This window comes from Thunnus thynnus, chromosome 23 (assembly GCF_963924715.1).
Source record: "Thunnus thynnus chromosome 23, fThuThy2.1, whole genome shotgun sequence".
Lineage (NCBI taxonomy): Eukaryota > Metazoa > Chordata > Actinopteri > Scombriformes > Scombridae > Thunnus > Thunnus thynnus.
Genome location: NC_089539.1, coordinates 3,361,257 through 3,378,113, shown reverse-complemented (window position 1 = coordinate 3,378,113; position 16,857 = coordinate 3,361,257). Strand labels below are relative to the sequence as shown.

Genomic DNA, 16,857 nt, shown 5'->3' with positions numbered 1-16,857 from the left:
ATGAATTTCTAATTGAGTAATCGGCCAGTATGAAGGGGTAGGACGAGGCGTGACCTATGTAAACAAAACAGTATAAAAGAAGGAGCGCTCAGAGTGTTTCTGGCGAACTTTGTGTGCACTTCAAACTGCTCTCCTTTATTGCATGTTCATTAAAGAACATTTTGCTGCTCTGAGCTCTGACTCCTGATGATTTGTTTTGGACACCAGAGAGAAGTTTTTCTTGAGCTGATTTGGCACATCTGCAGAAACATCTTCAAAATGAGGTCCAGAGATTTATTACGATAACCCCTCCCCTAAAAAGAAACCCACCAATCAGAGCGCTTGCTCAACAGTATATAAATCATCCGGTCGACTGATTTTCTGTCACAAAACTTTGACGCACTTAGATACTCGATCACCTCAGAAGACACCCAACACATCGGGATTACGGATTCAGCGGGAATACCCTCGAGAATCTTCAAATCCGGTTTCTCTGCTTCAGAAACGTGAACGATTAAGGATAACAAGCGTTCCTGTGGGATATCTCTCAGATGAGGAGGATCTTACTCACCGGACTCAGACAGGAGTTTTCACGTTTCAAGTAGCATCACAGCGGTCTCGAGGAAGCTGGAGTATTGAGAAAAACCTTTCAATGCAGTGATACGCTAAGATTTGGTAAGTAATGTTGGGCGTTAGAGGATTTGGGTTTTAACTTTTTCTCAGTGAATCTGTATTTGTAACAAACAGTAAGACAATATTATGTATTGGGTGACGTTACGGCAGTATTTTTACCGTATTTTTCAGTATCTCCGGTTTATGTGACGCAGTTTTAAGTTTCATTTACGGTCTCAGGCGGCGTTTTATTTATTTTTTTTTACCTACCGTTTGCGTTTTTAAACCGATGTTATCTGAAATGAAGGCACTAGTACTTTTAGTATTCTCTTGCTTTCTCGGGCCCCATATGCATTTATGCTCGACATAGTCATTGATGAACCCCAATAACTAAAATGATCCCTGAGTCAGCTCCTTAAATCATCGAGGAAACTGATTTTTGAACTATTTGGTGACGCTGGGATAGTTTACCCGTTTGACGGTTTCATTTACGCGGGACTAGCATAGCCTTCCTTATCTTAGATTTATTAATTGCAGCTGGAAAACTAAACGATACAGACACACACGACTATATAAGGTTGTGAATGTGGAAGATGCCCACCGTGTCAAGACCCTCATATTTTTACTAACCTCACTACCCTTCCTCTCTTAATCTGCATTCCGGTGTGTGCTTGTATACATGTGAAGCAGCAGTCGCAGCCCAAGTAGTACTGTTCCCATTCAAAGTCCAAATCCAGCAAACTTCAGTCCAAACAGTTTCCGTTGATACAAAACAAAGTTAACTGGTCGTTGCTTTGCACAGGCAACAGAACTGCGCCTCCGCAATTTTGGACTGAAGGCGACAACAAAGAATTTAGTGACGCCACTAAAACATCCAGCATACAAAGTGCTGTACAAAAATAAAACAAAATTCTCTCTGTTCTATTGTTATACATATATATTTAATGCCTTTACTGAAATGGCCTGTGTTGAACAATGGAAAAATAATATAAAGATGCATACGTAACTAAATTTATGAAAGAAGCAACTGAACTAGATCTAAATCTAGACTTTTACACTCAGGAAGTAAAAGTTCATCAGGTTGACCTTGAGTCCTGTTCACGAATAAATTCAGACTCTCTGTCTGAGTGGAAACGCCTCAGAGAATAAAAATGAAGACTCCCAGTTTTGTTTTCCTGCTTCAGCTGGACCAGAAAGGAAACTACAGGCAGAGATAGGATGGAAAGTGAAGGAAGAGGAAGAGGAAATTAATTTTTTTTATTTTTTTTTATTTAAGTGCAGGGCATGAAGGGAGGGAGGGGGGTTGGGCCCTGATTTTTATGATAGTTGTAAAAAATTAACTTTTAGTGTGGTTTGGGACAAAATGCCCCGGGTTCACCCCCCCCCCCACCACCATATTTTCAGTGCAGTCCGATTTTTGTTGTGTAAAATGAATAAGACACAATTACCTAGATCTCTGGAAAACTAAGACATTACATCATGTTTTAATGAAAGGACATAAAATCAACCCATCATTTGATAGCTTATTTGCTGTAAGCAAAACCTAAGCTAACTATAATTAGCTTTCAGATTAAAAAAAAAAGAAAACGATCAGTGAAGAATGTAACTATAATCTACAATAATTATGTATTTTTATTTTTGTCTTCACAACATTGGAAAAACTATTTATTTTGCTAAAGGCCTAAACCCTTTAAAGCTAAACCTCATTTCAAATTATCAACACTAAATGAACTTGGTCTTTTTTAAAAAGGTGTTAAGGGCATCTTCCTCCATCTTACCCTAATTAAATGTTTAATTATGTAGACAAAACCTACCTCTACCTATGTAAGACCTTTTTTAGTGGTATAGGTGGTAGTGGTATATAGGTTTCAGCATTCCTGTACTGTGTCATCCTAAAAAAAAAAGTGACATCCGCTGAATACCTTGCTTTTGCTGGCCTCCAGTGGTTGAAGTCCTCAATTGCTGCAGTGGAGCAGAAATGTACTCTGGCTGTGTTCAGTACACGCTGACATCACTGTTCGATGTGGTTACAGCTGCAGGAGAGGGTGTTCTTGACCTAGTTTCTTTCACTGACCTTTGGTTGGTTTCAAGTCTGTTGCACTGCAGACCACACATCAGTAATGCCAGATGTGTCCAGAGTAGGGCTGCCAACAAATATTCTAAATTCAATTATATCATTGTAAAAAAAAAAAAAAACCCAAAAAAACAGACATTTAATTGTGAAAATTAATATTTGATTGTAAAAAAAAAAAAAAAAAGTGGTACTCTCATGGCTGTCTGCCTCATGAGTTGCCGCTGCACTGAATGTACTGCCTGATGGACTGGAGTCACACAATTTCATTGATTGAAATGTAGGTCGAGCTGAAACAAACAATCGTATGGTAATGATAGCAAAGAGTTCACAACCCAACTTGGCCACGCAGAGAGTGATTTGCACTCCGACCAATCTAAAAAGCCCCATTTGGAAATACTTAGGATAGTGGTAGCCACTATGAATATTACCTAAACTTTAATTAGACTATTGATTATCAATTACGAATCATTTATTTGATGTTGCTCTAGGAGACAATGCGTTCTCAGTTCTCACTCTAGCATTTAAAGAGAGGGGGAGAGAGATGGATGGTTTTTAAATGAAGTTTTACGGTGTAAAAACATTATTTTAAGTGTTTTATTTTGTAATGCGTAGGTATGTAGGTCTTTTTAAATCCACGACTAAGTACTGAACATGCAGCAGCAAGGTGAGAACTTCAACCCCTGTGAGGTCGTATGCTCTGGCTTCTTCATTTTGTGTTCCCTTATGATGATGATGATGATATATTTTTCCCCAACTAACCTGACCAGCATGTATTAGCTAACAGGCAAAGATCAAGATACTTCCAAGACTTTCCAGGTAGAACTTGAACCAGATGCATAAACGATGTACATAAAAAAACGTGCACCATTTCCCACACGTAAACTAGTATTTATAAAAACAGAATGTGCACAACTCATGCATACTTCAGACCAGTGTTTGTAAAGCCAGCTGTGGGTTATATGATGTTATATGGAGATGGAAAAATAAGGCAAGAGAAGGAATCTAAATCAAACATTAAATTGGTAACCAACTGCACTAATTGTGTGATGTATTTAATTTAAATGTAATGCATTTACACATCAATCTGTAAAATGGCAATCAAAGGCAAATGTCTAAACTTAATAATTACTTTTGTGTGATCAATTTTATCATTCTTCTAATAACCATAGGAGGCATCATTTCCATGCATGTGGGCCTAGTTCCACAATGATTGAGATTGATAAAATGGGACAGTGCGTACACGGTTTTATAAATCTGATGCAAAAAATGTCTGTATATATTTCCGTCATTGTGCACACGTATAGTAAGTCATGAATCTTACTATCTACTATCTAATTTAATTTTATACATCTGGCCCCAGGATGTGCAACAACAGATTATTTGACTGCAGTTATTTGGGTCACGGGGGCTTACCAAACTTTAAGTCATGTATTGGTATGTCCCTAGGTGATACCATGGTACAGCAGGGCTAATGAGCTGCTACTTGACCAATTTGCAAACAGGGTCCAAAATTAACTATTCAGCTTACCAGCCAAGGTGGCAGGTAAACCGAAAAGTTATTCCTGAGTTACTCTGCGCAGAGCAACTGAAAAGTGACTGACAGTACAGCGTCATATATACATTAGATGAGAATACATCTCCTGACCCTTCCCATCGATTTTATTGGTCCTTAGTGTTGTCACGGTGCCTTCCCATCTTATTATTGGTCATAGCCAAATTTGGATAGTGGCTACGTGAGCAGCCACTATTTAATTTGCTATTGTTACTATTTATCATGTCATCTTGGACTCGTATACGATTCTAAATCAATATTATAGTAGTGTGCAAACATGCACTTCAACACGTAAATGTGCTCAAGTTGGAATTAGCTGCCAGATGTTTGAACGGGGTTCAGCGGGACGTTCAGGGTAACTCTTTCTATTATGAATTTTTGATCCATGGAGGTTTTATATTTTGTAAAACTTTCCTCGAGCCGAGAAAAGTGATTTAAAAATCTGTGATGTCATCACAATGTAACGTCTATGGGCCAAGTGGGAACTCACGGCTTCCGCACAACGCAGATGCAAACCCAGAAGGAAGGTCGAAACTTTTTTTGGCATATGTGCCAGCTGAGCAATTCTTATTGGACTGAATGGGTGCCATTTTTGGTCTGGTATCCAGCTCTTATAATAATCCATGGTGTGAGAGAGAAGTCCTACAGCCAAAAAGGTGAACCAGGCCCAACTTTTGCTGTGAAGTTGTTTGTATTTCAGTGTCTCACTGGTACCTTTTAAAGAACATGCTCCCACCAACGCAGCCCCGCTGTTTTCGGCCAGCTAAAGGCACTGTTTCATTCATGGCACAAACTTATACTTTATACTATATATTTTTTATGTCAACAACCAAGTGCAACACTATGACTGCCTTCCCGGAGAGACTGTCTGAAAATATGCACTGTTATCCCCGCATTTGAATATCACATCTCCCCCGTCCCCTTCACCTCTCTATGATGGTTGGCTTTTCACTCCACTTTTGAGAATGCATATTTGGAAAAACTATAAACACATTTGATTTCATGTGCCAGCACATTGTAAGAACCGGTACTGATCTAAACTATGAATGCCTTGCAGGGAAGATTGAGTGAATTGTGCACCATTTTCCCCATATTTCCATATTTTAATGATGATGATGCCATCTTGCTTCTCTCCAGTAGATTTTTTCCCCCGCCTACCAGTGTGGTAGTTCGGAACAGCTATAAACACTTTTGCTTTCTGATGTGTATGTCCGATGTCTGACAATATGTTGAAAATATGATTTTTAGTTTAGCTCTTCCCCTTATTTAAGAATTAGTAACGGCGGGTTTCAGGCTGCTGCCAGCAGATCAGCCGGGCTGCAGTGCACACTGACGGGGACGAGCCAGAGGACGACCGTCGCTTAGAACCAGAACCGGAGCAACTCGCTTGCCATCCAGAGAGAGACACACCAAGAGCAGGATGAGCAGGCAGAGAGCAGGAGAGTTGCCGCCGAAAACAAGCACAGAGACCCGGGGAGACATGAGAGCAGCTGCTCGCTAACAGCTGACGTTTGTTTACAGCAGCAGGATGGAGAACAGATGTCTCACTCTGCTACTTTTTGCTGTGACTCTCCTGCCGCTGCAGACAGTCCTGGAGCAGACACTGTCAGTTTATAATTGTAGCGTCCGTCGTCTGACTAAGTATTGATAACGCGCTTGATGCTTTACAAATTGGATTTTTTAAACATGGGCACCGATATGCAGGGGCAGGGCAGAGCTTCAGGGCTCTACCGCCTCCAGCATGTCAGGGAGAGACCAGAGACGAGGCATGACAGGAGTCAGAGAAAAGTGCTCTAAAAAGAGAAAAGTAGACAGTGAAAACAGAGCTTTTAATCACAAATGGACACTCTTACCCCATGTCTAGACAGAAAACATAGCGTTAGCAGCACATTTAGCAGATCAGCAGCAGCAAGTGAAGCATTGTGTCTACAAAGGAGGCGTGCAGGTGCGGTGTTGAGCGTAGGTCACCCGCGTTTTGGAAGGCCCTGAGGGTTGTTTAAAACGGTAAAGATGGAACACTTGCTGCTGCTCTACTGATGTGCTGCTCATGCTGCATTTGCTGTCTAGACACAGGGTTTAAGTCTATAAGCGGAGATAGCATGACTGCGCCTCTCAACTGTAGATGGCGTGACGTGACTGCAAGGTAAAAGCTCAGAGGAGGGTGTTTGTGTGCAGCGCGGGGAGAACAAATCACAGTGCAGGTGTGTCTGCATCTGTTGGGGAATGTATTCGAGAGAGAATGCAAGAGCAGGGTGTGCAGCTTCAAAAATAGAAAATCAATTTGTGGTGGGCAAAGTTTTATTGCGGCGGGCTGCCACAATCAAATGACTGTATGGGAAACACTGCCCAATACATTGTATGTCAAATATAGTATGACAAAGGTACCAGGATGTCCTACTACATCCAGTCGCATTTTGCAGTATGTAAACCAGCATACTTTTTTGGCTATTCTGACTCACAAATCTCTGCAAATCTCTACCAGCTTACCACCTTGGCTGGTAAGCCGAAACGTTGATTTTGGACCCGGGCATGACATGAATCAGAGAAAAGTGCTCTAAAAAGAGAAAACTAGACAGTGAAAACAGAGCTTTTAATGAAGAATGGGCACTCTTACCTCGTGTCTAGACACAAAGCGTAGCGTTAGCAGCACGTTTAGCTGATCAGCAGCAGTAGTGAGTGTCTATACAAGAGGCGTTCAGGTACATTGTTGACTGTAGGCCACCTGCATTTTGGAAGCACTCAGAGCCTGATACGCAATGACTGTATTTATGCGTGGAAAAGCAAATACTTCCACAGTCAGTTCAAAATCAGTTTGTCTCATATGTTCTGAGACCATGTCAGTTGTGAAGTGCCGCTACAGACAAAGCACTAATCTTTTGAGCAAACATATTGTGAGCAGCAAGTTCAGCAGATCAGCAGCAGTGGCAGTGAGTGAACTGTTGTGTTCACACAGGAGTTGTTCAGGTACATGGTTGAGCATAGGTCACTCATGTTTTAAAAGCACTCAGAGCCCAGTGTGCTGAATGACTGAGACGGATATGCTGCCAATCAGTGTGGTAGAGGGCGAGGGATTGAAAGGGCTAGTTTGATACTTCAAACCTGAGTACGTTATGCCATCAAGAGCTTCTGTGACTAAATGCATTGAAATCACTTTGAGGTGAAGAAGGATCAGCTAACCAGGGCAGACAAGCTAGCTCTGACCACCAACTGCTGGAGAGCTCTCACAAATGAAAGCTATATCACCACTTTTCTTGAAAATTAATCGGTTACTTACTGGTTAATGGGTGTTGGTCTAACGAAAGCAAAATTAACCGAAACTGACATCCCTAGTTTCATCTGTTTATTAGTTGTCTGTCTGATGCACATGAGACTGAACAGATATAATTCAAAAATCTTGTCATCGGTACACCTGTATGCATAAGGCTGTGTAAAGACAAATCATAGTCTTGCACGGGGGAACAAAACAGTCTCCCTCATTCATGTGGAGACTGACGCAGCTAGGTGCTAGGGCTGCCCCCAAAAAGTTGCTGAGTCGATGCTTCAATCCATAAGCCCCTTAGTCCACTCGTGTTTTGTCAATCAAATCAGAGACAAAGACAGAGAAAAGCAGTGGTCAAGCGAACTAGAGGGTGGATGAGGAGAGCGAACAGTGGTAGCGAGAAAGCCAGTGAATGAGAGGAATAAAACATTTTCTTATTGTTTCACGGTGGTTACAAATAAACACACCCACACCCTGCACCTCCATACAACCCTGCAGAGGTGTGCCGCAACACCAGATTATGGTACCGCAGCCACTAAACACGCATCATACATGTACTATGGGAGCAAGGTGAAAAGAAAATAGAAGTACCGTAGTTTAAAATGTTTTTTTCCCATATGTTTTCATTAATGAAAATACCCAAAATGAACCCTGTAAGCGGACTACTTGATTATTATAAGTGAATTATTTAAACAGCATTTGTATAGGAATGATTCTGTCCCGAGCTTTTTGATCCATATAAGTGGTTGATCACTGTAACTCTGATCACTATAAGCGGTTTAAACTGTAATGAAATCCACGCAAAAGGTGAACAGGTGGACCAGAACACTGTACTTTGCAAATGATGAATTATCTGGATATAAAATGACATATCGGGATATGAGATTTTGGTCATATCACACAGCCCTATTTTACATTATCAACTGGAGCTCCTACATTTCACAACAACCTTGCTAACTGTTTTAACTAGTGGGCAGCTGAATGAAGAAAGCTGAGTGAAATTTAACCATGTGTCACTCAAAAGTGGTCCAGGTCAGGTTGCAATTGAATTTTGTTCCCGGTCCTGATTAAGTTATGAATTGGTCCAAATCCCGACAGGAGTATATGTGGGTTAAGGCCAGTCCTCCCTGTAGATGTAAAAAGTGTTTACAGTCTTTTATTCAGTTTGTGACATATAACAACGGTGGGCTACACATGTACAGAACTATCAACAGTCTTTACCAGAGATAGGTGTTAGGGGCAGCACCCAGCTGCACCAACAGTCCACATGAATGAGGGAGACTGTTTTTTCCCCCATGCAAGACTTTTTTTTTTTTTTTTTTTTGTTTTAATCCCTGAGTTCAGATAGCTTAATTGCTGTTGATGTTTAATTTTGCAATTCAGTGGACTATAAATGGAAGTGAATTGGTACAAGTCTAATCAGGAGATACCAACTCCTAAAGATGAAGGAATGCATTCTTCTAAATTGTCTTAGTAGAGAAGACTTGCTACCAAGGTGGTCTGATTCGGCTCTAAGAACACACAGTACACTGCTTTCCAAATTCGCTTCCCATTTATTCTGTAAAACACTTACAGCAAAGAACTTTTGCCTATCGTCTTACAATACATCTTGTGCTGCATCTTAGCTTGTTGAACAAGCCACCAAACATTCACTGGGGAAGTGCACCGCTAGGGCCAGTTCACAGCTAGATAGCTAAACAGCATGTAAACATACCTGCAAATGTAATGCACCTATTCTCGCGATACCAGACAATCCAGAAACTCACCGCTCACTGATCATCTGGGGATTTCTAAATGCAGGGTAGTTGCTTGAATGGCGGCAAGAACTGCTGCTAACAGGCCTACACCCCTTACATTTTGTCAAGGACACACCTTACCGGAAATTATGCTCACCCCATTCTCCTCTATAGTGAATTGTATATCTCAGCCCTAATACGAAGGGTCGTCCTAAAGACTTTGGATTGGTTCTGCAATGCAGGTTGTTTTTTTTTAAGCTCTCTAATTGTTTCCACCCAGTTTTAACAACAAAAGCTGGGAGATTGTCCTCAGTCTCTAGTTGAGCGAAGCATTTAGAGACTGACTTTAAAGTCTACTTCGGACCGTTCAGATGCTGGTTTGGTCATTGCTCTTCAAAATCCCTGTAAGCAACATGCTGTCCATGACTTGTAGCTACAGCAGTTTGTTCACCTTGTTTCCAATGAGACACTAAATTTTACAATTACTTTGAGGGTCACATGTGTGCTGAACCGTAGGGGATGATCTTCATGGATCCCGGATCAACTACATTCCGTTATACCACTAGCTGTTTACTTTTCTAAACCAGAGGTTTTCAAACTGGGTGAGTTGGAGGGGGGACGTGGAAGGGGAGACATGAGGCTACTGCCTGAGGTGAAAGTGACTGTGCATGCTTGTGTTTATTCAAATAGCTTTGGAAACCCCCTCCCCCTGCACCTTTCCAATGGTGGATTTGGGCTGCCTGTGTAGGGCCATTTCTATAACTGTCCAAAACAGAACTTCTCTTTTGAGCTCTCCTTTTGTCATTCATGACCCAATAATTTCATACACTTTTTTTTATGTGAACAGCTGAACATGAACAGAGTGCAATTCTATGATTCCTTCCAAGAGAGACTGTCTGAAAATATGCACCATCATCCCTGTATTTAAATGAAATCACGTCTCCCCCCTTTGTCTCTCTGTGACGGTCTGCTTTTCACTGTGAGAAAAGAGTGACGCCATTTGGAACAATTATAAACACATTTGATATCAGATGTGGTTGGAAAACACATTGTAAGATCCGATTCTGATCTACCATAAATCTACCCTGACTTGTTACCTGTTTCTCTCCCATATACATTGTAGTGATGTTGTGTGTAAACTGAAAAGACTCTACAGCAGACAATAACGCACCCCCATCCCCAAGCAAGTATATCTCATTAAATGTGAAACCAGCCACCAACTAATTTTTCTTTTTTTGTTTCATAGACCTGAGAAGCGTTTAACTGAAGTCATCACTTGAAAAATTGCTTCCCATGCGATGCGATCTGGATGTCCACACAGGCAAGGAGGGGCCTATCCTGCATTCCAACACCTGAGTAACATTGGTGCTCTTACATCACCTCAAGACAACAATGTTAGACCTGAACCAGTGGCTCACCCTGAGAATGAAAAACAAAACATAATGGTAGCCATTTCATATTCTACGGAGCTCAGAAACGTTAATGACTCTCATTCATCAGCACAGCACAGCAGTTATTTTGGGACATCTGCTAATGAGAACTTTGATAGACAATCCATTTATAATAGTGGACAACAAAAGGAATGTTCCAAGAGCAATTTTAGTAGAAATTCCTTGGAAGGGTCAAATTTGAACAAAAATAATGGACTGCAGCTGAGAAATGGTGCCTTCTTGGCCAGTACAAATGCTGCAGTACTTCAGGAAGACAGCCTTGGAGTCCTGACAAAAACATTTTCTTCACGACAGCGTTCTTCTGTGCTTGAGAGCAAATGGCAGAGTTCTTGCCCACTGCTGCAATCCTTACTGACAGGAAATCCTCCAGATTTCAAATCCTTTTTCACCACCTCCCATTCTTCATCAGAGAAAACAAATTCCAACATGGAACTCATTGCTAGTGATCATTTATCAGATGAAAGACACCGCAAGAGTCGGCACATGAGACGTTCGCTACCTACTCCTAATTGTGGACAGACTAGAACACAAAACCCAGATCAGTCAGGAGGAACTTATCCTACACTCCACCAGCAGCAGGTCTGCTCTCCCTCTCTCAGTGGTGCACCATCCACAGGCAAGGACTTGCCAGTTGGATTAACAAAACCACCTACTGATGAAGAAATACAGAACCATATTTCAAAAAGGCTGAAAGAGTTTAGAAAGATTATTATGGACAGACAGGGACTCACACTCTCCAATAAGGGGGGGAATTTTAGCACCAATGACCTGGACTCCACACTCCAGTCTGGCTGCACCATGTCAAAGTCTAACAGTGTTACCCTTATCTCCACAGTCTCTGAATCTGACAAAGATGTGGAGAAGCAAAGTCCTAACTTTGTTGTAGAAGAGCAGTGCACTGCTGCAGTTGGACAAGAACTTGAAGAGGATAGCTCAAAGGACAGCAAAGCAAAGCAAGCTGAGTTTACTCCAAAGTCTAAAGAGATGGGCGATTGTACTACATCGGCATCAGGGAACCATTCAACAGGTACACTACTCTCTGCAATAAAAAGCTCAAAACATGCTCCTGAAAGTGAATCTGTTGAGAAGAGTGCATCTGTAGCTAGTGATTTACCAATAAAAAAACACTTGGATGTAACTATGACTGCATTTGGTGATGGCAAACGTATGTATTCAGATGACTGCTGTGAAGATGAAACTTTTGTCAGTAGCAATGATGAAAGTTTCCATAGTAAATGGTGGTGTGATAAGCCCTTACAGAAAGTGACCACTCTTCATTATACATTAACTGCACTGAGGGAGCTGATTACTAGTCTGGAGAAGGTAGAGACTATTGCAGAAATGGACAACTTTTCTGAAGTCATACTGCAACAATATTGGAATGGGGATATAGATAACATTCATCTCTTTACATCCACAGAATATCCACAGATTATGGTGAACGTTGCTGCCACTTGCACAAAGAATGAAGATGAGTGTCCAGTGGTTCTCACCGCAGTGTCTGGAATTACCTTGGATGAACTGACTGAAAGGCATTCCATTCTTACCCAGTTAATGTTCAACTGCAGCTCATCACAAAAGGAGTGGAGGTCTGTTTGGTTAAATACCAACAAGAAGTTGGATGACATAGACCAAGAGCCCAGTGTTTCTGGGCCTCTCAAACACATGACAGTGAAGGAGAGAGGATTTACAGGCCTGAAACCCGCGGAGACAGCAGGGTTGGACAGTGTGCAAGTTGTGACTGACGTCTCAAAAGATCTTCCACCAGAGTCAGATTCAGTGGTATCTGAAAACAAAACATTTGAACTCATGTCACCCACTGACAAGCATAATGCAAATACAAATAAACAGAAAAACACTGAAGATCAACAACATTGCTGTGTTACCTGTGACGAAGTAATTGCACTGTCTAAGCCAAATTCATTAATTGATCAAATTCAGAATGTAGTTTCAATTCCTACATACCAAAGTAAACAAAGTTTTGCAGGTGCGAGGGAGGAAGCAGGTTCTGTGTATTCACCAATGGATTTAAGCGTAGCACTTTCTGAAAACGAAGTCAAAGAACAGGCCCCTCTATCTGAAAGTGAGGATGAGGAAGTACTTTCTCCGAAAATTTTAAAAGATCCACAATATGAAGACATTTCAGATGATGATGTGCCACCATTGTCCACAGAACTCCCAAAAACTGAGAATGAGGAATTAAGCTTTCCAACACGTTTTGGAGACCCACAGTATGAAGAAATAAGTGAAGATGAAAATTCACAGATTGAGAATCCTTCATTTGCACAACTACCTGAACCTAACAATAAGCGGTCACTGTTTGAAAATGAAGGCTACAGACAGAGTCAGGCTCAGATGAAGACAGAGAAAATTTCAGCTGAGACACTGATTCCAAAGAAACAGGTTTCACCAAAGACACTAGTACTTGCAGCACAATATCACTGTTGTCCACATCTTGTTCTGTCTGGTGATGGTTTTGAAGGTCTATCATGTCCTAAATGTGACAGGGAGGGATATATGGCAACAAACCACTCTGTTTCATATAGTCCTTCCAATGTTTTGAAATATGATGATCAGACTGAGGAGGATACTGATGATGACTGCCTAGTCATACCTATAACCATGTCAGACCTTAAATCTGGACTAGAAGATGAAGACCAAGATGGCCCTGAAGAAGTTGTGCGAGATGATGGTGAAAATGGAGACAATGAAAGACAGGGTGACACAAGTCCAACACACGATGCCTTACATTTCCCAGCTCTAAAACCAGTACCAGCTTCTGCTTCTACCCCTTTAGAGGTCTATGACACAATGGCGATTTTTCTACAAGTAAAATCTGCACGGGGTGGAAATTGTTTTGAAGTGGCACCAGGCAGGAGCACACCAGAACATGGAATGGACTCTGAGGGAGAACCACATACACCCCAGGAGAGGAGAGAGTCCTACTCTGAGCCTGAAGACAGCTGTGAAACTGAAGACAGTTGTGATTACTCATCTGCATCAGAACACAACTATTTGACTGTGCCCAGACAGTTGTTGAAGAGGTCAGCACCTCCGCCCCCAGAGAGAGATCATTCTGTGTCTGAAAAAGAGAGTGACAGTGATGAAGCTTCTAACTCTAACCCTTCTAAGCATGTTCAACCCAAAACCAACAAACAAAGAATTTCTAAAAAGGAAGAAATAATAATCATTAATACTGACACAGAGGATGAAGGTGACCACAACTGCAACAAGAAGGTGAAAAGGAAGAGATTGTTTTCAAGATTAGTGAACATTGGAGACACCCTATGTAGTCAACAAAAGAGACATTCACCTGAAACTGAGAACAGTCCATGTGGGACTGTTAAAGAAAGGTTTAAAAAAAACAGACAGCCATCTGCAGACTTACCAGCACCACACCGCCAGTCTAAAGCAAAAGAGTCACAGTTAAAAGGTCTGATGGAGGATGCATGCCCTGGACAGTCACACAGCACTGAAAAGAGTGGACAGCTGACTGAGGCCAGTGCTGGCTTTGAGCGACATAAGATCAACAGAGAAATGATCTCAAAAAAGCAAAGTGTAATAATCCTGAACTCTGACACAGAGGATGAAAGTGGATATAACTATAAAGAGGCAAAGAGGAAGAGATTATATTTGCCAGGGTCAGCTGACAGTGGTGATGCCCCTCATGTTCAACGAAAGAGACGTTCAGATGAAATTGTGGACACTCAGTATGGAACTGCAAATGAAAAGCTTAAAAAACCCAGACTGTCACCTGCGGACTTCTCAATGCCACAGCACCAGACTAAAGTTCATGAAACTATGAGAAAGAGTGGACAGCTGATTGAACCCAAACCAAGGTTTGAGCATATTCAACACAAGACCACCAGACAAACAACCTCAAAAGAAGAGAGAACAGTTTTCCATGGTTCTGAGAAAGTGGTTAAAAGTGGCCATTTCTGCAAAAAGAAGGAAAAGGACAGTGGCAATGATTCATTTGCTACACAAAATGGACCTTCAACTGAAACTGTGGACCGACTGTCATGTGAAGACTCACCAGAGAAACAGCCCCTGTCTGTAGACAAGGTGGTGGGCTCTAGTTTGGTTACTAATCCTGTGATTCATCGCCTTGTTGTTGAGGAATCTTTTCAACCCAATAATTATTTGAAACTTTATAAAGACTCTAGAGTCCATAACAAGGATAAAGATGAAACTTGGGTTCCACAGACCCCCACTGCAACTAGTGAGAAGAGTGACTCCTGTTACAGAAATAAACCTTATCTGTACAGAAATAAAAAAGGACAATTTGTATCCAAACCAAAACCTGCAAAGGAAAGACACTCTCATGAAACAAAGAATGAGAGACAAGCAAACATAACAAAACCCAAATTGGTTTCAAGGCAACCATCATTACCTAGCCAAGAAGGCCAATTCACCTCCACCAGTAGCTTGTCATCCACACGTGGACAACTTTCTGAGGCCAGAGGAAGCTCAACCTCCTCAAGACATTGGTCTCAGTCTGAAGCAGTCTCCGCCTCCTCGGCTCCTCCTAAATCAAAGCAGAGTCCACCTATTTCCAGACATCTATCTTCATCCAAACTACAGCGGTCTTACTCTTATAGCAGCCACTCAACATCTGATCATCATCATCATACCACCAAAGGCCCATCATCCTCTGTGAATACACAATCATCAGCAAGGAAACAAGTGATCCAAGACTGGCACAACAGCTATTTCCCAACCAGGAGAGACCGAAAAACTAGCCTGGGCATGGAGGAGGACTTGAGAACCACGAATAATGATTCCCAGAGGGAAGCTAGGCCAGGACCTAGTCACTATGAAAGGGCACCAAGACAGAGGCACAGATCCTACGACCCTCCAACAGCCCTGATGAAGAAGTCCATACATGAAGCCAAACAGTGGACTAATCACATACATCGGGAAGCACCAAGGGAACCAAGTGTGTTCTTTTGAAGTCTTTAAAATGTATTTTTAATTGTCCTAAATAAATTCAAATGAATGTCAAAAAGTGATTTTGCATGTATGTAATCTGAATAACCCTCATTCTTACCATAGGATCAGTCGGTCGAGGTTACAAGTGGTCAGAGAACTCACTGGCAACGCCAACAAAAGGTGATAATTTACTCTAGCATGGTTTGTTTCATACATAACAATTTTTTAACAGTCAACCAATACACTATCCAATTTCTCAAGGTTATCTGGGTCTTAGATACTGGTGTAATCCTTTTTTTTACCTTGCTCTTTGTAGGTTCTGGCAGGAAGCGGAAGAAGTGTAGATTCTCTCCAAGACCCCATCAGTGAGACAAAGGTGCCGGTGTCTATGTATCTAGTTTGTTTCAGTCCCAAAGGGACAAATTGTTGTAGGGCAAATACAACCATACCTGTTGTAAATAATTCAGTCTTTGATTTTCCAAAGCATTTGTGTATAGTACAACAGTCTACTTGATACATGTTATAAATCTGAGTAGTCTGTATTTTAACTGTTTCTGTGTATATATGTATTATGTATATGCATACTATGTTTGTGGTAATATTGTGTTTGAATATTTTGGTGTCACTTACAAACAGTGTTCTTTTTACCAGCTACCTCAGAATGTATACATTCAGCATTAAGTTGGTCTATCTTTTTGCTCAGAAAGCTGTCTAAATTTGAAACTTTTCAGCTATTTCAAATATATTATATCATTCTTTTTAAGTTGAGTGGTTTTGTACTTTGAAAACTCAACTCTGATTACACATTTTCTAAGGTGCAGGGCAAGGCTGTATTACTTTTTAACATGTTCATATCAAAATGCATAAAATATCTTAAATCGATCAATTCCTGTGAGGCTCATATGTACTTCTGTTTTACCACTAGAGGGAGACATTGCAACATATATTGCACTTACATTTGCTCTTCATGATACATATCACTGTCTGTGATGAACAATATTTTGTGACCTGTGTCCAGTAACCAACCAAATACAATGAATTTACCTCAATGTTTCATTTAAGGTGCTGATTCAGTGGTGGCTTTGGCTTTGTTACTGGGTAAATTTTACAGGACAGATAATTAATGGATGAATGAATACATCATAATGCTTCAATGGCTGTTCTGCATGAATTAAGGGAGTTAAGTTTAAAAACCCCTCAAAATTGACGAAATACCTTAAAGCCACTCTTGAATATTCCTTTTAAATAAAAAATTATGGCAC

At 41.1% G+C, this 16,857-nt stretch overlaps 1 protein-coding gene across 4 annotated transcripts; it reads left to right on the top strand.

Moving 5' to 3' along the window:
- The first annotated feature begins 351 nt into the window (after positions 1-351).
- On the top strand, positions 352-16,477 carry LOC137176327 (uncharacterized). Of its 4 annotated transcripts, none has more exons than XM_067582557.1 (5): positions 352-654; positions 10,459-11,690; positions 12,084-15,602; positions 15,719-15,775; positions 15,912-16,477. In XM_067582557.1, the coding sequence occupies exons 2-5, from the start codon at positions 10,511-10,513 to the stop codon at positions 15,962-15,964; spliced, it is 4,809 nt and encodes a 1,602-aa protein (XP_067438658.1). In that variant the 5' UTR covers positions 352-654; positions 10,459-10,510; the 3' UTR covers positions 15,965-16,477. The 4 variants fall into 4 exon arrangements, with proteins under 4 accessions (XP_067438658.1, XP_067438659.1, XP_067438660.1 ...); XM_067582558.1 differs by having other exon boundaries at positions 353-654; positions 10,459-10,533; positions 11,499-15,602; XM_067582559.1 differs by having other exon boundaries at positions 353-654; positions 11,499-15,602.
- The last annotated feature ends 380 nt before the right edge of the window (positions 16,478-16,857 follow it).

Coding starts and splice junctions, on each gene's coding strand:
- LOC137176327 (XM_067582556.1), top strand. CDS start 10,511: ATGCGATCTGGATGTCCACACAGGCAAGGAGGGGCCTATCCTGCATTC. Junction 15,603..15,718: donor GGAAGCACCAAGGGAACCAA/GTGTGTTCTTTT, acceptor TTCTTACCATAG/GATCAGTCGGTCGAGGTTAC. Junction 15,776..15,911: donor ACTGGCAACGCCAACAAAAG/GTGATAATTTAC, acceptor TGCTCTTTGTAG/GTTCTGGCAGGAAGCGGAAG.